Raw genomic sequence first — 21,632 nt, 5'->3', positions numbered from 1 at the left:
GTGGAAAGCTCCAGAAGGCTTGAGCTCCAGTGTGGAGGGGGCTTTCCTTCTCCATTTGTGCATTTGCTGTGAGTCTTTAGGAATCTGTTATTGTAAGGAATCATGATGGTAGAATCTATAGACGTGCTCTGTCCCCATTGACTCCAGCCCACAGGTCACTCCATAATGATGGCAGATTTCGTCTTTCTATTTCCCAAAAGAACAGGCTTGTAATGCCTTTAGCAGAGATTCCCCAGTCCCTTGGTGCCTGTCATGGAAGGTCAAAAGGATTATGCATCGACCCTGATAAAAGCAGTTGACAGGATGATGAAGTGAATCACTCATGATAATAATGTATTGTGAATTACTTTCTTTAAGGAAGAAGAGATCTCAATGCTAGGGGAAATTACACACCTTCAGACCATATCTGAAGATCTGAAGAGCCTGACCATGGACCCTCACAAACTGCCCTCCTCCAGTGAACAGGTAGGAGTTGGGGGCGAGACTTAGGGGAACAAACCAGAGAGAGAAAAGTTCACATCTTGGGTGTTCTCTGTGACATCATGACATTGTCAATCGTGTATGTATTTCATTGTGCCCTTTACATTGTAATTTATGGTAATCACCATAGCCAGCCACTATGCAGCACTCGTGTTGGCGTCAGGCCCTGTTCCAGGCTCTCTACATGGACTGGCTTGGTTCATCTTCACTATTATGCCCATTTTGTGGAGAGGACACTGAGGCAGAGAGAGATGAAATCTTTTAAACTAGGTTCCCCTAGTTTGTAAGTGGTGGAACTGTGGCTCGAAGAAAGTGATCCAGTACCAGAGCCTGTGCTTTCAACTACTGATGTCATCTGCCCTCTAGACATGAACTCTTAGGAATGTGACAGTGGTGTCATTTGGTTTTTGCTTCACCATCTTCCATTTTTCCAATGCTAATTCAGTAATGCATGGGGATCTCTCCCATCTTAGTAAAATATGACATTTTTATGCTTTATTCATTTGGTGGACGTGATGTTAGCACTATATCAAGTAGAAGAGATGTGTTTGGGGGAACAACTGATGAGTCACAGGCTGGCTTTAGCCATTGGTATACAACTCAGTCAGCTCAGAAGATAAATTTGGAAGCTGTGTTTTCTATTCTATGAAATTGCTTCCAGTGGACCAGAGGATGCATTCACTCAGTAAGTAGACATTTGTGGAGCTACCTCTTAGGTGAAGGAGAGGTGGACCTGACACTCAAGTGACTCTTTGTCAAGCAGGGGAGACAGATGCAGAAATAACTGTGAGAAGAATTGTCTCGCTCTTGATTCTGTCAGGTTTGCAGGTTTCTAACCCTGGCCAAATAGGGGACGAGTGACTACTGAATTCAAGTGCAGGTTTAACAAGTCCAGAAACCATTATTACCTTTATGGTGCTACGAGGTGAGAATCCTGCAAACTCTAGCCTTGGGCATAAATAGCTCTTGTAAGTTGTTAACTGGTTACTGTAATTCTCTCTCTCTGTTTTTTGACTGATAGTTCATAGTTGTCCTCTTCTCTCCCTACCTCCTATTAATAGCAGTTTTGCTTGTCTCTGAAAAAGGATTGTGACATTGATGGATTGGTAGTGTGGGTCTTCAAGTAAAAACAAAATGTAACTTTTTTTTCTTTAATTCCTACCCCCTGGAAGGCAGTGTTTTGATGTCATGGTGGTTGTTGAATGTGATGGGTGAGGTTTCCTTTCTCAGAATTTTGCTGACCCCGCTGCCTCTGTCCCTTCAGGTAATTTTGGACTTGAAAGGTTCTGATTACAGTTGGTCATATCAGACACCACCCTCTTCTCCCAGCACCACCATGTCCAGAAAGTCAAGTGTCTGCAGGTAAGTGAAGCCGGGGTCCACTCTTGTTTTCTGGGACAAGTTGTTTTTTCTTTGTGCTAATGTGAGCAATGGAGCCAGTCATTATCTCTGAGAATGGCTCATTTTAAACGAGTGGTGAAGTGATCAACTGAAGGAATGGTCACAATTTTGGTCTCACTCTTCAGTCTCTGGATTAATTTTGGATCAGAAAGAAAACCCCATTGGCCCTTAGACTAGAACTGGAGCCCCCTCGATTGCGTGTTTTATGATACTGGGTTTGATTTCCTGTTTAGCAGAGGGAGAACCATAAAGACTATAGAAGGCAAACCAAGGTTGTTTGTTTTTACTGTGTGTGTTTAGGGGGGGGGTATGGCGCTGGGGGTCAAACCGAGGGCCTTGTGCATGCTAGACAAGTGCTCTACCACTGAGCTAACCCCAGCCCAAGCTTGGTTCGTACACAGGCTGATCTCACTGTTGCCAGAACAAGTGGAGGAAGTAACAATGGCTTGTGCCCTCCTTTCTCACAACATTGTTGTTTCAAGTTTTCATAAAGTAAATGGAGTTCTTTGTCAAACTCCACCCTCACCGCTCTGCTGACTAGAGCTGTTACCTATGGAAACAGAATCATTTGGAACAGTTCTGCCACCTGTAGGGCTATTCTTATCAAGCAGTTTTGTTAGGCAGCCATTCTTGGCTTACTGACTGGGAAAGTCATTCTCTGTTTGACAGATGGAAACATCGTCACACATCACTTACCTTTATTGGTTTACTACACCTGCTATTAATCGTTTTATTTGGCTTTTCAAAGCCAAATGAATGTCTACTTCCTGTGAATTAGCCTTGAGAGGAAGGAGCAGGATGGATGTGCTCACTCTGTGTATGGAAATGTGTTGGACATCCCGGTGTGTGTTTTGTTTCACCCTGGAGCTTGTACAGTGTACACTTGGCAGGCTACATCCTGACACCTGTTCTGACAGTGTGGGTTGGATTCTTCTCATCTTTCATGGGCTCTGTGTATAACAGACATAGAGATAGACAGACAGATAGATAGATAGAAAGATAGATAGAAAAATAGATAGATAGATAGATAGATAGATAGATTTAGTAGCCAATTTCTCTCATTAAATTGTAAAACAAGTTGCATGGTATCTTTTCTTCCTTATAGTCTTAGTGGGAAAACCCAGTTGCCCTGGCTTTTATGAGCTGGCAGGAGTGCAGTTGCTCTGAGCTGTCTGCGCTCAAATACCCTCTTCAGGCTGATTGTGAAGAATGACAAAAATCATGGCATTCATCCCCCACAGCAACACGTGCCCCTTTCTCTATCTGAACATCCTACTAAAGCAGGTCAGCTACACAGTACCCCACTGCCTCATTCGCTGCGAAACAGAATCTCTTGCAGGGTTGGGAGCAGAAACCACAGACTTCCAAATCCCAGGCTGGTTTGTTGATTTCATTCCCTCCCGAGTTCCTGTGTTTGGACCATAGGACTCTGCACATACCTGGGTTACTACACAGAGCACAGCACCCTCCTGCAGCTGCAGATGGAATGCAGGCAGGACACCCAGAGGGTGTGTGTCATTGTGTCACTTCCTGTTTACTGTTCCATCTCAGAAGCAAACTGATTAGCATTGATTGCCTTTTCTCACTGAAAGCTGCCTGCCTGCCTCTCGCCAGGTGTGCTGTTATGCTAGGTCCACAGATATTTAATGGAGCAACAGCTTGGATCAGGGCGAAGGCATTAATTAAGCATTGGCTTTGCTAATAAAAGGGAAAGCACTTTCAGGCAAACCTGCTGAGTTGATCTGCTATTGTTCTTTACTGTGGTCTGTGCAGGCTCACCTAGAGTGATACCACTTTGGGTCCATCAACACTGGTTGGCTGTGTTGACCCACCTGAGGGCAATGGACCAGGTCAAATGCTGAAGCCTTAGGGAGTTTGCTCCAGGATCATGAATTCTGCAGGTGGATAAACAAATTAACCTGCCTCTTTCCATGCAAAGAACATCCGACTATCATGAATGACATGCCGAGTTGGGTGCCATTGGCTTTTTGAATCACTGGCTTCCCTCCTAAGAAGGTCACATTGTACATTCAGACAACTGGCTCCCCAGTGCTCACCCAAAAAAGCCTTTTGTTTACCAGCTTAATGATTTGATGTTTTGGAAACAGGTTCTATGGTTTGTGCCCTTTCTCTGAGTCAGAGCTGATTGTGTGATATGCTCTTCCCCACTCTGCCCCATGCTGTCTGTTCCTCCTTCCTCTCACTGCCTTCCCCTCCATGCCTGCCACCCTCTGCTTGCCCCCACAGCAGCCTAAACAGTGTCAACAGCAGTGACTCCCGGTCCAGCGGTTCCCACTCGCATTCTCCCAGCTCACATTACCGCTACCGCAGCTCCAACCTGGCCCAGCAGGCGCCCGTGCGGCTGTCCAGTGTGTCCTCCCATGACTCAGGATTCATATCCCAGGACGCCTTCCAATCCAAGTCGCCCTCCCCCATGCCACCTGAGACTGCCAACCAGGTAAGGGTGCCCTTGGCCCAAGGAGCAGCCAGCATACTCCGTGACCTGATGGCCATCAAAGGCTGGAACCAGAGGAAGACAGATCCCAGTCTGCTGACTTGGGACACCTCTGGTTTAATCCTCATCTTTTAAGATGGCGTTCCCGAAGGGAGGGGTATTAAAGGGAGAGTAAGACGCCCATCTCCGTGGTGGTAGTGGTTGAGTTACCACACTGATCTGGGGAGTCCTCACATGAAAGTAGACAGCCCGAAAGAGGCTGAGTCATTCCCTAGCATCCCTGTAAGTGCCCAGCCTAGTGTGATGCTATCATTAATGGGCACTGGCACCGTGGAGACACCTCCTACTCCCCAGGTTCTCCCCAAATGGCTGAGACCCTATAGTTGAATAGTACCTCAGGCGCCCTTCCTGGGCACTCTCAGGTCCCCTCTGTCCATTTGCGCTGTGCATGTGAATAACTTATCAGAGCTGTTGGTACTTGGAACCTGGGAGGAGGGGAAGTGCGGATCTCTGTGGCCACACTTGGGTTAGATGGTGCCCAGCCCAGCCCAACACTCAGCTGCCACAGGAGGTAGAAGCGGGGCAGGACCCCGGATGACCTTCACGCGCAGTGTCAGCCATGTGCCCCTGCAGCCGCCTCTCTCTCTTAGTGCCAGCACACCCTCCCTGGCTTAACACTTCTAAACAGCACAGGATGCCGAAACATGTGTGTGCCACCACTAGCATGCCGCATGGCGCCACCTGTTGGGGAACTTGGGCCAGAGCGCCTCATTGTCAGCCAACGCTGGTGAGCTCAGAGCCTCAGCTCTTCAGCACTGTACGGCCATCATGGGGGACTGTGGCCGTTCTCTGTGTTCCTTGTTTCGAGACTCAACTTCCCACTAAAGTGTTCAGAGCCAGGTGTATGGCTCTAGTTTTAGTGTGCTTGTCCCACTTGGGGTGCTTTGGCTTAAGGTGTCACCTGTCCCCTGCCATGTCCTTCTCTAAGCCGTGCCTGCTCCAACTGCAAGCGGAGTGTGAACAGTACTTGAAGCTGCTCAAAGGCTGTTCTAGTGTGCGGTGTAATTGTGCATTTGTTTTTAACGGGCTGGAAATTAACACGGTAGAGCGCGCTGACTCCCTTTTCTGAAAAAGAAAAGCACTTGAGCCTTCCTGCCCACGACTTGTGGGGATGGACTGAAGCAGGGTTTCCACCTCCAGTAATGTTGGGGGAGCCGAAGGTGGAAAGTTGGGGCTTTCTGAAATCTGAAAGCCCAAACCAAGATCTCTACCTGGCTAGTACCACTAGAGCAGTTCGGGTTTGGTTTTAGTTTTGTTGGTGCCGGGGATGGAATCCAGGGCCTCTCACATGCTAGGTAAGCACTCTATCACTGAGCTATACTCCTAGCCCAGTTCAGGGATGCTACAGAATTTAATAGAGAATTCTATTTTTTTTATAGAAGACATTATAAATATTGTATAAATCACAGCAGCCAGAAGGTGCCACCTCCTGAGTGCAGTAACATCATGTTTAGTTTAGATAGAGTCTGTTGATCACCATTCTGAAGATGAAAACATCCAAGCTTAGAGACTTGAAGGCCACAGTTCTTCACTGGGAAGTGGCAGAGATGAAACTTAAATCCAAACATTCGAACTTCAGCTCTGGGCTGCTCCTGACACCAGGCTGAGGGGCAGCAAGGATGTCTGTTACCTGTAGCCTCTTCTTGCATTGAGTGTCTGCCTGGTTCCTTGCCTGTACGACAGGAAGCTGAACATCATCCCTTTGCAGGAACCTTTCTTTCTGGTGTGAGGGTTTAGTCCAAAGCAGGATGAGATATTTCCCTACTCAGACCTCTCCAGACGCTTCAGCTTGGCCTACAGCAGCCACAGGGCTCACTCCTCCAAACCCCGAATCACTGCAAAAGAGACACCTCAAATATGTTTTCAGAGGCTTTGTTGGATGAAGGAGGAGTCCAAAAATTCAGTCACTTTAGGAAGACAGACAGCAGATGACCGAGCTGGGGGTGGCTTCATGCAAAATATAAAATGCACAGGAGAGGCAGGGAGGCCAGCCTCCTTGGGGACTTGGCTTGAGGCACAGAAACAGTTAGATGTCCTAGAGAACACAGCATTGCTAGGAAAGCCAGGGCCTTGAGTCTTTGCTCATGTGCCAGGCACACATATGAATCCATGTCCTGGGCTCCTTGGTCTAGTGGGTCTAGAGCTGGCTGGGCTTGAAAGCTCTGTGTGCATACCATTTTGGGGACAAATAATCTTAACCCTTTGCTTCTCTCATTCTTCCCTCTCCTGTGTATATGTCTGTCTCTTTCTCCGTGCGTGGCCTCCCTGCCCTGCCCTGGATCCTTTATTTTAATTTATTATGATTTTTGGTGGCGTGTGGTTCGTTTTGTTGGTCCCCTCGTGTGCTCCCTTCCCCGCTGCAGAACTCGTCCAGCTCAGCCTCCTCCGAAGCCTCGGAAACCTGCCAGTCAGTGAGCGAGTGCAGCTCCCCCACCTCAGTCAGCTCAGGCTCCACCATGGGCGCCTGGGTGTCCACAGAGAAGGTGACTGGCAGGGGTCGCAGCCATGTGGGCCACTCTTCCACTCCTCCCTTGCTGCTCACACAGTCATCAAAGCCAGGGGAGCCTGGAAACTCAGAATCAAAGGCACCAAGAGTGGGCCCTTGTGGGGGACAGAGGGTGGGAGCAGGCTGAGGGCTTTTTTTTTTTTAAATGAGTGTCTGACTGCTGACAGTGACCCTGTGGCTGTGGAGGGAGAGGAAGGAATATGGGGAATTTGGAGGTGTGAAGGCTTCTTTCTAGAACAGGTGTTGTGTGCTCATCCATTCTCCCTTCCCTTTCCAAGCACCCACAAGACTGTTGGCTGTGACATTTCACTGTGTCAGAGGCTGTGTACTTTTTTGCCTTTTAGTTTGCAAACCCCCCCACCCTTGATTTGGAATCTGCTCCTGAACAGTGTGATGATTTTGAAAGCCTAGAATGAACCGATTGATTTGAAGATGCTTCCTAATTTTTCATTTGCATAACAAGATGAGCAAATCCTTATCACCATGTAATTATGCTTCATTAAATAATGAAAAACCACTGAGAACACTGCAAATTAAGGACAATGATCAATTTCCAAACTATTCTAAAACATATGTCAAATATTTCCTTGATGGAATACTTATTTGGTATCAAATCAATGTGCATTCTTTCCACCAAGCTCATCTGCGAGCATCAGAACCCCAATGTCTGTTTTATTTGTAAAGATTCAGGTACCCTCTTGCCCCAAATGTCAATACCCTCTTGTATCTCCACACTCATCCTGTTATATTAATTTTTTTTCCTTTTCTTCCCCTTTTTTGTTTATTTCCAGTTGTCTAATGGGTTTTCTCACTATAGTTTATCAAGTGAGTCCCATGCGGGGCCCGTGGGTGCAGGCCCTTTCCCTCATTGCCTGCCTGCCTCCCGCCTGCTCCCTCGGGTCACCTCTGTCCACCTTCCAGACTACGCTCATTATTACACCATTGGGCCCGGCATGTTCCCGTCATCTCAGATCCCTAGCTGGAAGGTTTGTGTCTCTCCTCCCTCCCTCCCCTCCACTCGCCCCTCTCTCCCTCCATCGCCTCTGTGCTCACCCTTCTTTTCCACCATCTTCCCCTTGACTCCCCTTTACTCCTTTCACACTCTGCCTTCTTCTCTGTAACGCCTCTCCCTCAGTAAATTCCCACTGGGGTAACCAAAAAGCGGCTGGCAGCTCCGCATGGAACAGAGACTGGGGAGTCTTCCTCTAACAATCTTTAGTTAGCCCTGACAGACAGGAGGTCCACTGTGCATTGCAGGGAGTCTCCGTTCCCTGGTGAGGGCCCAGCTCTGCACGAGGGTCATGCCTGCTGGGGTCACTCCTCCTGGGCCACCTGGTGTGTCAGTTTTATCACGGAGCCTGTACTGTCCTTGGTCATGTACCCCAAACTTCTCCCCTAGTAAGTCTTCTGCTGGGCAGTGGTAACAACTACAGCCCAATAAATGTTTTGGATTGTCATGTTTTATCTTAAAGTTTGTGAAGACTTCTTTAGTTTTCTTTTATATTAAAACATGTTTGCTTTAATATAAAAACAGCTTTAAAATTATCTCCTAGCAAGTTCTGTTGGTAGTCCAGGGAGATTGTCTGCTTTATCTGAGAGTAGGACCCTCATTTGCAAAGGGAGTCCCTAGACTGCCAGCATTTGGAGCAGGTTTTGACTTCATGTGCAGCAGTAGGGATCGCTCAGATTCCTCAACATATTCCTGCTGACCCTGGGAGACTTCCCTTCCTATGGGAGGCCTCCAGCCTCGGGCCCTTGGAAGACCCATTTCCCAGAGGTACAGGATCCTAGGGAGAGTGGCTGGCATTGCTCTAGTGCCCTCTGGTGGCTACTTCACCAGTGCAGGTCATTCTGGTTGCTCAAGGAGATGTAGTTCCTTCAGACAGAAAAGGCCTGGCCCCTGGGAACTGCTCTACCCCAGCTGCTGCCTTGCCATATATGCCCCGTTAGGTGGCTGTTTACCAAGTGTCTCCTGCTGCCTGCCTGGTTGTTGAGAGTTTTCAATCTTTAGGCAGAGATGAGGAAAAGGGAGGTGCCCAGGGGCTCCCCAGAGGGCATTCCACTCCTGCCTCTCAGAGCTAGATGGGGGGCAGGCTTGTCCCAACCAGAGCTCCTTGAGGACCAGCTGCCTTCTGTGGGCAGCTGTTTGTGGGTGGCTGCAGCCCTCCACGTGGGGCCAGGACTCTGGCTCCTAATCACACTGTTCTACTTAGGACTGGGCTAAGCCAGGACCCTACGACCAGCCGCTGGTGAACACCCTCCAGCGCCGCAAAGAAAAGCGCGAGGCGGACCCCAATGGGGGAGGACCCAGTACGACAGGAGGCCCACCCACAGCTGCCGAGGAGGCGCCAAGACCCCGGAGCATGACCGTGTCGGCGGCCGCCAGGGTGACACTCCTGTTCTCTACAGCTGGTTGGATCCACATAGCCTGGTTGGGGGCCGTAGGCTGGCCGGCCGCTGGGGGGCCCAGGCAGCCTTGCTGCTGGAGTTGCTGGGTTCCATCCCACACTTGCCCTGCAGCATGTAGAAGTCTCCTGGGAAAAGCCTTGTGTGGGAATCAAACATGCAGAACTTTCTAGAGCCTGGGTAGCATCTAAGCAAGTCAGTAGCCATCCAGGCATAAGGAAACATGTGGTACTCACAGCAGCAGAACAGGAATGATGTTGGGCCACCCGGTGTAGTGTGTGGATGGCTATGGGGCCTCACACTGAGGCTTCACAGCCCTGATGGCTTGTCTTTCTCCTCTACCCTGCAGCCTGGTGAGGAAATGGAGGCTTGTGAGGAGCTGGCACTTGCCTTGTCACGGGGTCTTCAGCTGGACACACAGAGGAGCAGTCGGGACTCACTGCAGTGTTCCAGTGGTTACAGCACCCAGACGACCACACCGTGCTGCTCCGAGGACACCATCCCCTCGCAAGGTACTAGGAGCCCAGGCTTTGTGGGTAGCCCCAGGTTGAGGCGGCAGAAAGCCAGCGGCCCTTCTAACCATAGCGTAACCCCTAGCCAACAGATGGGCTTCAGAATTGTTTTGTCATCTGGGAATGCTTCCTGGACTGCAGCACCTTTTCTCATTTTTCATCACTGGGTACGTGGTGGTGCCCAACCCAACCTGAGACATATGCCATTAATGACAGCTTCATTTTTGCCTTGGCATTTTGCACTAAGCACTGTGTACTTACTTCCCATTTAACCTTCACAACCACATATAGGATAAATTCTTATTTCCATTTTACAGATGTGGAAAACTGAGGCCCAGAAACTTGCCCATATTCAGACAACTCATAAGCAGCAGAGATGGAGTTCACCTAAGGCATATTAGAGTCTAGCAGCCAAGCTCTTAATGTGTTCCAGCCAAATCCTGTATCTAACTTGTCTCCCGCATGCACATCCCGCCACACTCACAGGCTAGGCAGGGTGAAGTTCTAACAGCCAGAACACATCTGTGACAGCTGGCCCAAAGCTACCTACAAGCCATCATTAAAGTGTCTAAGACACCGGGTCTTAGCCCCCACCTATCGAGGTGGCTATTAGGGAGGTTTTAAGGTCTCTGCTCATCTTTTTGAGGTTCCTTCCTTACATCAAGTTGGGACTGGAAGATTTGACAAATTTATCTTCTTTCATCCTCCTCATTCCTCCTAGAGCCACTGGGAGGTAGTGAGCTACAGCTCGGCTGTTTTATATCCTTCCCTAAGGACTGCATGCATGGCTACAGTGTGGGTCCTGATCTAGGTGCCCAGGGTACATAAGTGAGCAGAGGCCCGGGCCAGGGACTTCTTACTGAGGCTGATGACACTTCAGAAACTGGTGGGGAGTGGGGGGGAGGTCTGGGATGAGATTGTGTGTATACCCTACCTTGAGAGTCCTCCCGACAGCAGAAGGTAGAAAAGCAAAGCTGCTGCCTTAGATGTATCTAATCAAATCCTATAATCAGTTTCAGATTATGATTATTTCTCCGTAAGCGGTGACCAGGAGGCAGATCAACAGGAGTTTGATAAATCCTCCACCATTCCGAGAAACAGTGACATCAGCCAGTCCTATCGGCGAATGTTCCAAGCCAAGCGTCCAGCCTCCACAGCTGGTCTTCCTACCACTCTTGGACCTGCTATGGTCACCCCAGGGGTTGCAACCATCCGACGGACCCCTTCCACCAAGCCTTCTGTCCGCCGGGGGACCATTGGGGCTGGTCCCATCCCTATCAAGACACCAGTGATCCCTGTCAAGACCCCAACTGTCCCAGACCTCCCTGGGGTGCTACCAACCCCCTCAGATGGGCCAGAGGAGCGGGGTGAGCACAGCCCTGAGTCTCCATCTGTGGGTGAGGGCCCCCAGGGTGTCACCAATATGCCCTCTTCCATGTGGAGTGGCCAAGCCTCTGTCAACCCTCCACTTCCAGGCCCAAAGCCCAGTATCCCTGAGGAGCACAGACAGGCAATTCCAGAAAGTGAGGCTGAAGAGCAGGAAAGGGATTCCCCAAGTGCCACTGTCTCCCCAGGCCAGATTCCAGAGAGTGACCCTGCAGACCTGAGTCCGAGAGATGCCCCTCAAGGAGAAGACATGCTGAACGCCATCCGAAGGGGTGTGAAACTGAAAAAGACCACGACAAATGATCGTTCAGCCCCTCGGTTCTCTTAGGCTCTTGTAGGCTCCCGGAAAATGCTGCCAGTGGGGAATGAACTCTTTAATTAATAAAACCTAATTTGTCTTGATCCATTCCAATCTATAATCAAACAAAAAATTTTGTAGGCAACTCAGAATTCAGCTCTTTTCAAAGTACTCACCATCTTTAGATAAGAATTAAAAGCAACATATAAAACTGACATAATCTTGATCTTTTAATTTGTAAATATTGACAATTTTGTTTCTGCACATTTTAATCTTAGTTTTCCCTTTTGATTTTTCTGAAGGTGCCAAATTCCATTTAACTTTTTTACAAGTCTTTGTAAAATTTTAAATGCGTAAGGGTGGGATAGGGTGGGATGGGCCACAAAGTAGTTAATTTCAGAAAAGGATTACTATGCTTTCTTTTTTTCTCCCCGCAAGCTTTTGTAGATGCAGTGTAGTCTAGTTTAGAAGCAAATTCAAGTTATTTTAATGTACAAACAAAATGGTAAGAGGTAAAATCCTCACTTAAATATACTAGTTCTGGATGAGAAATGCAGGAGTAACAATTGAACAATATTCAGAGAGAAGTAAATCTGGAAATGGTAGACGGTGTTGGGATTGGGGGGAGGGCTGTGGGAGGGGCACAACTGTCAACATAGCCAATCCTGTTACATTTAAGAGTAGCCTTGTAGGTTCAATTTCTAGTAGCTTCATGGTAAATGCATCTGAATAAGCCATACTGGATTGCAGTGTTTGTTTCTGTAGGTGTTTAAGGACTCCTTTCTCCCACGATTTCTCTTGACTGCACACAGCATCCACCTCCAATCCACGCATGCTGCTGCCACTGGGTGGACGTAGACCCACCCACCCACTTTAGTTTCTCGTCTATTATACTCACCTCCACCAATCCAGACACATCCAAAAGGGGAAGGCAATTTAGAAAATGTGAAAACATTTAAAAATGATAGCAGGGAATTCTTAAATACAGCAAATGCCTTTTACTTAACTGTGCCCAGCAGGCTGGGTGCATAGAAAAGCCCAGATATTTTGAAGAACTTGGAGCATATTCAACAAGGGTAACCAGCTTGGAATCTAGCAATTTGCCAATGTGTTTACCAATTTTGGGAGCTTGTTCTTCTCACCTTCCTTAAGTAAATGGCAGTTAATTGGCTTCATACTAAACACTAAAGAGGAGGATTAATTTATTTGTCACTGGGAATCTGCCCACTATACTACCTGTTTTCTATTTTGTGCGTGTTCTAGGCTACGCTTTTTTGGAATGTTTTTGTCTTCTAAGTTGAAGTTATTATAATACCCATCCCCTAAAGTCAACAGAGATTTGTACATTTGTAACTGTGCCTCTCTGGGGAGAGAAGCTTGATGGGTCCCACAACGCCCTGCAGATTTCTGTTGGCACTAACCCTCCGTGACATACTCTTGTTTTAATACATAGCCACATTGGATGTGAGAATAACGTTCCTGTACAGTCGCTGTTCTATATATTAACATTTAACACTGCTGTGATTGCTCAAGGACATTTTAGGTTACGGCTTTAAAGCAAAGGCATGATTATTAGAAACAGCTTTTTTTCCTTTGAAAAACAAGCTCCTTTTACAGACTATAAGCAACAGTAGTGCCTGTGGTTTAGCCCACCAATCTTGATGACTAAAAGTAGCTGATGCATTGTGCATATGATGCTTGAGATGGTTTTTGCAAATGCAGAAATCACTGCAAGGTAATTACATTAGAAAAAAGTGGTATTTTAAACCTTCAAAATAAATGGATGTAACTGTACCTTGGTACAGCTTTTCACTTGTTTAGTTTTTAAACGTTAGTATAATCTGAATAAATTTAATATAAAATGTTGCCAAATTCAATGTAGAAAGAATGTGACAAAACACCTTGGGTAGCCTGTTTGTGTTTTTGCATATTGTAAAAGCAGTGTCACAGCTGAAAATAAAGAAATCCTTTCTAAAGGTAAATTATTGTGGTTTAGTTGCTAGTTTGTACAGAGTTGACTTCTCCCATGCAGCTTTTGTTCTAAACTTGTACAAATAACACTTGTGTAATGTGTCTCCCTTCTACATTGTAACAGTTGCTTCTGCCTACATTATAAATAAAGAACCACTAGGAAAAAAAAAATGCCCTGTATTTCAAGTCTTATTAAAATCAGTTTGAGGTCTTAGTCAAATGTTATAAAATAGACTGAGAGTCAAATTGAACTTACTTAGGTAGAAAACTGACAAAATATTGTTTCTGTCATGGTTATGAAGCCTAAGATCAAGAACTGCCTAAACTAATCCAATGAGTTATCAAGAACTAAAAGCAGCCAGTTTTGGTTGGCAGTTTTAAAAATTGGATTACCTTTAGAAAACAAAACAAAACTTCTTGAACAGTTTAAAGAGTTCTGTTATACCCTTACCTTTGACTTTGCAAATAATCCAAATTATGGAGGAGGAAGCACAGCTGGAAAACTGCATTCAGAGTCAATGTCAAAGCTTCATCCCCTTAGCCCCAACCATCAACCCCTACACCACCACTTCCACAACATAAACTCCATCCCTCTTTGTGGAACTCTGCTTACCAGGAGTGCAGTTCTTTTCATAAAAACTAAAATTCCACTAGTAGAATCCTTAGAAAACCATGAAGATACTTTAAGTCCTAGTATTTCTCTTTTCAGCTTTTTGTATTCCTTCCAGTCACTGCAGCTAATTAAGCCATCAACCTAGTTTGTTCAACTCAGTCTTCACAGTAAATCTTGTATCTGCTTTTTACTAGTTTTCTCTTGGCAATCACGTGTTACCACTATTTTTACATGTGACCAATTTTCTTTACACAGCCTAAATGGTACGAAAATAATGACATGGGTACAATACTTTGCATCATGGTAATCCTTACACAGAAGAACACTTCAGTCATGGCAGACCATGTTTACTTATTTTTATTAGGGCAAGTGTGTGTGTATGCTTGGTAACATTGCAGTATCACCTGCAAGCCTGAAGAGTGAGGTGTCTAAAGTTTCTCTCTACACTGGCCGTTCCCGAGGTCTGGTCACAATATGCCACCACAGTGGGGGCAAATCACCTTCCTTTCTGGCCGGAGGCAAAGCTTCAGTTTTAGGACCATCAGGTGGGGTTTCCTCCTGCAGCTGCTTAACCTAGAAGGGGGCAGTACAGGAACAATTACCAAAGGAATCTCACTGCAAAACCCATCTGTTGTGGTGAGAGCCTTCTTTTTGTGATGTGTCCCATCACACACTATAACCTCACCATGCAGAGGTGTTTTTACAGACCTGCACTTTTCTCAGACAGAAAAGCTCTCTTAAAGAGTTTTCCCATTCTTAAAGGAACAAAGCTGAGACCTCACCTACCCTCTTATTCTTTAAGCAAAATTATGACAACTATCCTTCTAATACCTCTTGTGTGGCCCCTTACTATTCCCGACCCCTAAGAAAAGCATTTATTCTTGTATCTTGGCTAAATGCCCTCTAAAAGCACCTTTAAGAAACCGCAGTTCATATGCATTAGGGATGTTAACTGTAAAGCTCCTCAGCAGGCAGGACAAAAAGTATCATGAGATCACATGTAAAAATGGCTCCGTTCTGCCTGATACTGCCCAGCTACCCCTAGTTCTAGTAACCTGAGATGCCTGCGAATAGAGGTGACATAAAAGCCAAAGTTCCTCCACAAAGGTGTGCTGGTTAACAATGGTGAAAGGTGGAACAAGTAAAGCAGGAATCTTTGAAGAAGAGATTATCAGGGATCAACTGCATAATGAGTCTGCTGCTCACTATGAAGAAAAAAAAAACAAAAACAAACCCCCCCCACATTTCTAGTTTCTAAATGTTGCAACACTTCTTATAAAACATGGTGCCATTTGGCCACAGTTACCTTCCTTCCATTTCTCCTTGGTGAAGGAGTTAGAATGATTAACATCCTGGACCTTATTCCCCAAACCAGCACATGATTCCCCAAACCAAATCATGATTTCAGATACCCCATTATCCAACTACTGCCTGCCTTCTAGCTCATTTGCTTAAATAAGCCCTCAAAACTCCAAGAGAGCACTGATTGACAGATTCTCTCTTCCTACTTGACCTCTCTCTCTGCATCAACCCATCTTTACTTCATTCCTTTCCTAATTTTTTTTTTTTTTTGAGACAGGACAGGGTATTGCAATACAAACCAGGTTGGCCTCAAAGTTGCCATCCTCCTATCTCAGCCTCTCGAGCACTGGTTTTACAAGTGTTTAACACCATACTGGGCTTTACTTTATTTATTCAGTTTAGATTCTGGCATGACAACACTTTCTTTGGAGTGTTTAATTCCCCAGTAACTCTCTGGAAAAAGGTCAAACTGAACCATCCACCTTTAACCCTGCATCCAGACAACTCAGTATTGCTAAAGAGAAAAAAATACTGGAAGAAATTAATGTCAATCACATATGAATTACTACCAACCTCAAACAGGCCTGCACCACCACCTGGCAATCCTATTTTTCTCCAGCAAGCTAAATCCTCTCCAAGACAAACACACTTTCCATGTTTTCCACATATACTGTGCCCACTTATTCCAGCTTTTCCTCTTGTTCACTAGAAAAACAAGCCATCACACAGAAGTCTCACCTTCAAAACTTCTAGCCCAAATGTATTTACATGCATCTTAAGCCCAACTATAATGGAAGAAGAGTACCTTCTTTTCTTCTTTCCCTATATGCTCCTGAAGACCTCATTCATTTCTGTGGTTTTAAAAATGATTAAAAAGTCATAATTTCTATTTCTAGACCACATTCCTACATCCAAAGTTGCCTACTGACACACACACTTGATGAACAGGATTCTCAAACTGCACACTTCTGAAACTGAAAACCTGATTGTCCCTCTGACACTTGTTCCCCTACCCAGTCTTTCCTATCTCAACCGTCACCATCAAAACTCTAGACATTAAAGCCGAAAACCTAGAAACCATTGTTGATTCCTTGCTATCCCTCACCCATCCCCCACATCCAATCAACCTTTACATTCCTCTGGAGAATATCCTGAATGTCTATTTCCTTCCACATCTACTGTATCCTCCCTACTGCTGATCACAGCTCTTCACTAAACTACTGTGATAACTCCAAACTGGACTCTTCACTTCTCCTCCTGTCATCTCTAACTTATTATTCACACTATCACAAGCCTGAGCTTTTAAAAATATAACTCCAACCATCATAGGATGACTGAAAAATGCTTAAGGGTAGAGGAAGGCTAAGAAATGGTAGCATATAGCAAGACGATCAGGCAAAGAACTAAGGAGGAGAGAAGCAAAGAGAACAGAAAATCAAAAAGACTAGAGAACACGTTTTCTGTTTTTTGTAAGATGGCCAGCGTTAAACTGAACACACTGAGTGGCAAGGCGCCAGAGTAATTGGCATGACCTCTGCAGATGGATAGAGTCAGCAAAACCTGAGTCTATCCATGTGATGACCCAGCTCAATGGTTAACTGCAAGTATGATGTACCTCTCGCTCCCAGCTTTCCATCTGCAGTTTCTTCCACTGCTCCCTCTTGGCAAAGTAATCAGGATACATTGCCTTTTCAGAAGGATGCCAGTGATCTAGGCACCATTCTGGAACCTGCCAGGAGAGGAAATCACAGTGTCATTCCACATTATACATTTACATACCACTGCTGGAGAGACAGGAGACAAAAATCAAGGTGTATTCTTATAGCCATTGCAACTACCAGACTATTTCTGATTCTAAGCAATGAGCACTAGAGGATAAGGAGGGACCAAAGGCAAAGGAGAATACCTTAAAATGAAAGAGCCTACAGCTGGAAAATAGCAATGTCAGAACAAAGAGAAATGGCATCATTCCTCCCCACTTGTGTTTTCTAAATACCCAGAGTGATTTTATATTATTTGGAAGTTATCAATTAAGAGTATCTCAGGAATATTAAGTACCAGTCCAAACTGGCTAACTTTAAGGTCTCTATATGAATTACTTACTAAGTAATTTAGAACTTTCCTTTGCCAAAAAGTATATTGCAAGACTCTGGAACTGAGCTTAGAAAGAAAAGTCTTAATGGCATCAGCCAAGAGAGAAAACTGACACCTGAGAAAAAGCATCTGTCAAGTATCAGGAGTGAAATCTCCGAATCAGCCCTGAAAGGACAAGGGATGTGTAAGACTGAGGTCGGTACTATTAGACAAAGTCAGCCCCTCAGAAACAATGGCCACTGTAATCCTGACTTACCTTGTAGCATTCATACCTCTCATAGGAGGTACCCCCAGGAGAGTCAGGGAAGATATATGGCTGTGGGTGCTGACTGTGCCAGAATTCCTCTTCTGCCTCCCTCAGCAGCTGGGTGGCCTTCATCATATCCTTTTCATTCCGATGTTCTTCAAAACGGGCTCTCAACAAGCAAGCAAAGTACCGGTATTTGTCCCTTAAGCCAAAACGATTTGGGAGATTAGAAATGCGATCTATCACAGTGGGCAGTACAGTCTGGTCTGCACTCACACTAACACTGCCTGGAGAAGCAGAGTAACTTCCTGTACCCCCCCTCCACCCTGCCAATGGAACAGTCATTATGGTGCTTCCTCTGTGGCCCTCCAAACATTAGCAGCGAAAGATGCTGTATTAAATTCAGCCCAACCATTTCTCCTTCTCCTCCCAACAAAGGAATAGTGATTTAAACAACAACAAAAGAGCATTCACGAAAGAGAAAAGCAATAGCTTCGCATGTTTACTCAATATTCATTTGAGGAAAACTATTGCACTTCCTCCTACCTTGTAGTAGGGGTAAGCTAAATTCTGGAGACACAAAGATGAGTAAGAAGGGAGGTATGACTGATGGAAAGAGTTTTGCTCAAGTCAAATAGACTGGGTTTGAATTCTGACTCTGATGCTAAGCACAATCTTAGGCAAGTGACAATCTGGTCCTGCAGAAACTGGGCAGATGTGAGCTAAGAGGATTTGACAATAGTTCAGATTAGAGATGACAAGGGCCTAAAGCGGGCAGTTGCAGTGACAAACAGGATACAGGAGAAAAATATTTAGATCACCAAGTTATGAGACTGGGCCTGAATCTTAGCACTGTTACTACTAGCTGGTGATGTGGGGTACATTACTTAATGTCTCTAGGCCTTGGGTTTCTCCTTCATGTGTTAATAACTGTGTCTCTATTCTAAGATTGCCTTACTGATTTGATGTTCTGAAACACCTAAACACATTTCACAAAATACCTGGTGTGTTCCAAGTGTTAAATAATGAAACAGGCATTCTTACATGGGAGAATTTACAAAATCCAATTATACACAGTGCATGAGTATGTGTTTCAATGATAGAGAGGGAAGCCTTGAGAACAATTCTGAGGCTTACAGCTTAGTGTCTGAAGTGCTAACAATACCATTAGCTGAGGCAGGGAATTTGGGAAGAGAATTGGAATGGGGGAGTGAAAAGAAAGTAAGTTTGGTTTTAAAGAACTTAGATAAGTTATGTTTTAGAGAATGGCAGAACTAAAAATACAGATCTAAAGGCAAATAAGCATAGATGGTAACTTAAGTCCCAGCATTAAATTAGGGCACCCAAAGTACATACAGCACTACAGAGTGCCTAGAATGGAAACACAGAGAATAAACAGCAAAATACCATGAAGGCAAATGAAGGAAGAAATTCAGGTAAAGGCCAAAAGAAGATATTAATAAGATTTTAAAATCTTTGAGGCCTGGTGCCAGTGGCTCATGCCTACAATCATAGCTACTACTCAGGAGGAAGAGATCAGGAGGATTGCCAGTTTGAAGCCAGCCATGGGCAAACAGTTCTCAAGACCCTATTTTGAAAATACCCAATACAAAACAGGGCTGTTGGACTGGCTCAGGTGGTAGAGCGCCTGCCTAGCAAGTGTGAGGCCCTGAGTTCAAACCCCAGTACCACCAAAAAACCAAACCGAAACAAAAACAACTTTGAGCCAATATTGTCACAGTAGCTCACTTCATTATTTCCTCCATGATTCCGAGCTTTAATATTCCCATGTATAGTTCAGCATTACCTGAAATCTTGATGGCTTAACTTCCTTCATAAGATTGACAATTCTCTATGTTACCTATTATTTTACATGTTCATTTTCCCCACACATTCATGAGCTGCTGCAGCTCAAAAAAGAATTCACTTTTATTTATTTGGCATCCAACATGGAAACCAAATTGCAAGTTCTGTCAAATAAATGAATGAGAAAAACTCAGGAAAGAAACCAACAATCCTTCAGCATTGTACCTGGCTCCCTTCCTGACTAGCAAAAGTTAGTATAATTACAAATTTCCATTCTGGGCTGTAAGGATACCCTCTGCAACTCTTCCAGGTCTACTTAGTTTTCCATGGTTTCTCCCAGAAGTCCTTTGCTGGAACTAGGTTTTAAGATTCTGAGTAGAAGAGTCCTGGCATTCACACATCTTGGGTTGTCACCCCACCTTGCATTGTATTTAGGTCAAGAAACCCTATACATTTTAACATTACATTCCAACACCAGTACCAGATGGGTAGAGAAGGAAAGAAGAGAATTATGTGGGAGGTGAAAAATATATAAAGGTAATGAGAAGGCCTGGATGAAGCTAAAAATGGAAAAACTGATGGGAAGTGTGGGACACGATGATTCTTTGGAGTCAGACACCTGAGTTTTAGTCCTGGCCCTGAGCAAGTCACTCCCCGTGCTTATCTGCTCATCTCTAAAATAATTCCTAACTCCTGAGTTGCTCTGTTGACTATACAATGTGCACGTTATTACTGATAATATTAGGAAAGACAAGGTCACAAAGAAAGCGTATTTATTGAGTGCTGGGCCCTTGACAATCAGCTTTAGGCACTTTCCTAATGTACCTTCATCCACCCTCTGCGCTGCGTCCTGCCTCCGTTTTACAGAACTGATGCCTGTATCTCTGCAAGGTCTGGCAGCTATGGGCCGGGAAGTTTGCATTAGAATCCAGGTCCAAGGGCGCGCTCCGCGGAGCAAGAGATCGCCGTTCCATTACGTCCCTAATGTCCTTGAACTGCCTGGTCCCCCGGGGCCTGTCAGCTTCCGTCCCCAAGATCACCTCCCCGAGCCCTGGGTCCCCCTCTCCCACCTGTGGATACACCACGACTCCAGATGGCGGAGCGCCCGCTTATAAAGCCGCAACACCTTCTGTTGGTGTGTCAGATAGGCCGGCGGGGCGCACAACGCCATGACGGCTCGCTCCACTCCAGCTGCCCCGAGGACTGACGGGAAGTCGGAGTTTTGCGGCTGAGGGGCGGGTCTAATGGCCGGAAAGGCGGATAGAATAGCCGGAAGGGCGGGGCGGGCCGCCCGCGGCCACTTCCGCTTCCGCCGGGGAGGAGCCAAGTGGACTGTCATGAGTCGCTTCAAGTTTATCGGTAAGGACAGGCTCTTCTGGCCGTTTGTCCAGTCTGGCTCGTACCGGTTATCGCTCACCCTGGTCAGAGGACCCAGGTCTTGCGCCCTCAGGGTTTTTAAGGCGTGAAAGGTCCACTTAATGGAAGAGAGTGCAGGGAGGCTTCTGGGGGATCGTAGTGAATGTTCAAAGTGCTGGTTTCACCAGTGTGTGTTTATTGTGAAGATTCACGAGCCTGCTAGGATTTGTGCACGTTTCAGTGTGTGTTTGTTGTGTCATTAAAAAGAGAGGAAAGCGATTTGGGGGTGTAGCTCAATGGTAGAGCACTTGTCTAGCATGAGAGAGGCCCAGTGTTTGATCACTGTCCCCCTTGCGCCTTCTCCTTTCCTCTTCGTGGCCAAGAAGATAATGGCTTTATTCAGTCATTGAGTCATACATATCACAGTTACTGGGTGCCTTTGGGGGCACTGGCAATGGCCTAGGAACACAGGGCACCAAGACCTGGTCGCAGCTCAGCCATCATCACCATCTGATAGATAAACCAGAGGACACAAATAATGGGGTGAAAAACAAATTCTTTTACTTGGCAGGTCCAGTGATCCATTCAGCGCTGGTAGAAGAAAGAGAGAATGCAGTGGGAATCCAAATGGGTACACATCTTTATCCCCAGGCACTTAGGAAAACCTGAGGGACATTGCAAGGCCTAGGACTGGAAGGATAACTTGGAACCTGAGTATTGCTTAGTTTCACTCTGTATA

General features: G+C 45.8%; 3 protein-coding genes across 20 annotated transcripts in view; 2 read left to right on the top strand and 1 right to left on the bottom strand.

Annotated features, from left to right (window-relative positions):
• Window positions 1-13,486, top strand: part of Mtss1 (MTSS I-BAR domain containing 1) — a 149,020-nt gene extending 135,534 nt beyond the window's left edge. For 5 of the 16 annotated variants that reach the window (XM_074069175.1, XM_074069177.1, XM_074069181.1 and 2 more), the window contains 8 exons: window positions 358-465; window positions 1,745-1,842; window positions 4,129-4,339; window positions 6,760-6,879; window positions 7,694-7,888; window positions 9,116-9,289; window positions 9,658-9,820; window positions 10,834-13,486. In XM_074069175.1, coding sequence (XP_073925276.1) covers window positions 358-465; window positions 1,745-1,842; window positions 4,129-4,339; window positions 6,760-6,879; window positions 7,694-7,888; window positions 9,116-9,289; window positions 9,658-9,820; window positions 10,834-11,534 — 1,770 coding nt within the window. In that variant the 3' untranslated portion in view covers window positions 11,535-13,486. The remainder of the gene's footprint in view (window positions 1-357; window positions 466-1,744; window positions 1,843-4,128; window positions 4,340-6,759; window positions 6,880-7,693; window positions 7,889-9,115; window positions 9,290-9,657; window positions 9,821-10,833) is intronic. The other 11 variants (XM_074069185.1, XM_074069183.1, XM_074069182.1 and 8 more) reach the window with 7 other exon arrangements.
• A 943-nt stretch (window positions 13,487-14,429) lies between these two features.
• On the bottom strand, window positions 14,430-20,766 carry Ndufb9 (NADH:ubiquinone oxidoreductase subunit B9). Its single transcript, XM_020166389.2, has 4 exons — window positions 20,608-20,766; window positions 17,741-17,933; window positions 17,006-17,119; window positions 14,430-14,661 (listed from the first exon to the last, which is right to left on the bottom strand). The coding sequence occupies exons 1-4, from the start codon at window positions 20,706-20,708 to the stop codon at window positions 14,530-14,532; spliced, it is 540 nt and encodes a 179-aa protein (XP_020021978.1). The 5' UTR covers window positions 20,709-20,766; the 3' UTR covers window positions 14,430-14,529.
• A 36-nt stretch (window positions 20,767-20,802) lies between these two features.
• The window catches only part of Tatdn1 (TatD DNase domain containing 1), a 35,830-nt gene continuing 35,000 nt past the window's right edge, over window positions 20,803-21,632 (top strand). For 2 of the 3 annotated variants that reach the window (XR_012446414.1, XM_020166398.2), the window contains exon 1: window positions 20,804-20,896. Coding sequence is in view for 2 of the 3 variants with exons in the window: in XM_020166398.2 (XP_020021987.1) it covers window positions 20,875-20,896 (22 nt within the window). In the remaining variant the exon portion in view is untranslated. Of the gene's footprint in view, window positions 20,897-21,632 lie in introns of all 3 variants that reach the window. The other variant, XM_074069191.1, reaches the window with a different exon arrangement.

Source organism: Castor canadensis, chromosome 3, assembly GCF_047511655.1.
Source record: "Castor canadensis chromosome 3, mCasCan1.hap1v2, whole genome shotgun sequence".
Classification (NCBI taxonomy): domain Eukaryota; kingdom Metazoa; phylum Chordata; class Mammalia; order Rodentia; family Castoridae; genus Castor; species Castor canadensis.
This window is presented reverse-complemented; position numbering and strand designations above follow the sequence as displayed.

Bases quoted from the DNA above. Each gene is read 5' to 3' on its own strand.
- Ndufb9 (XM_020166389.2), bottom strand. From the start codon at position 20,708: ATGGCGTTGTGCGCCCCGCCGGCCTATCTGACACACCAACAGAAGGTG. The intron at 17,934-20,607 runs GTGGGAGAGGGG...TTTTGGCTTAAG, and splicing joins GAGTCGTGGTGTATCCACAG to GGACAAATACCGGTACTTTG. The intron at 14,662-17,005 runs GTACATCATACT...GCCCCCTTCTAG, and splicing joins TGGAAAGCTGGGAGCGAGAG to GTTAAGCAGCTGCAGGAGGA.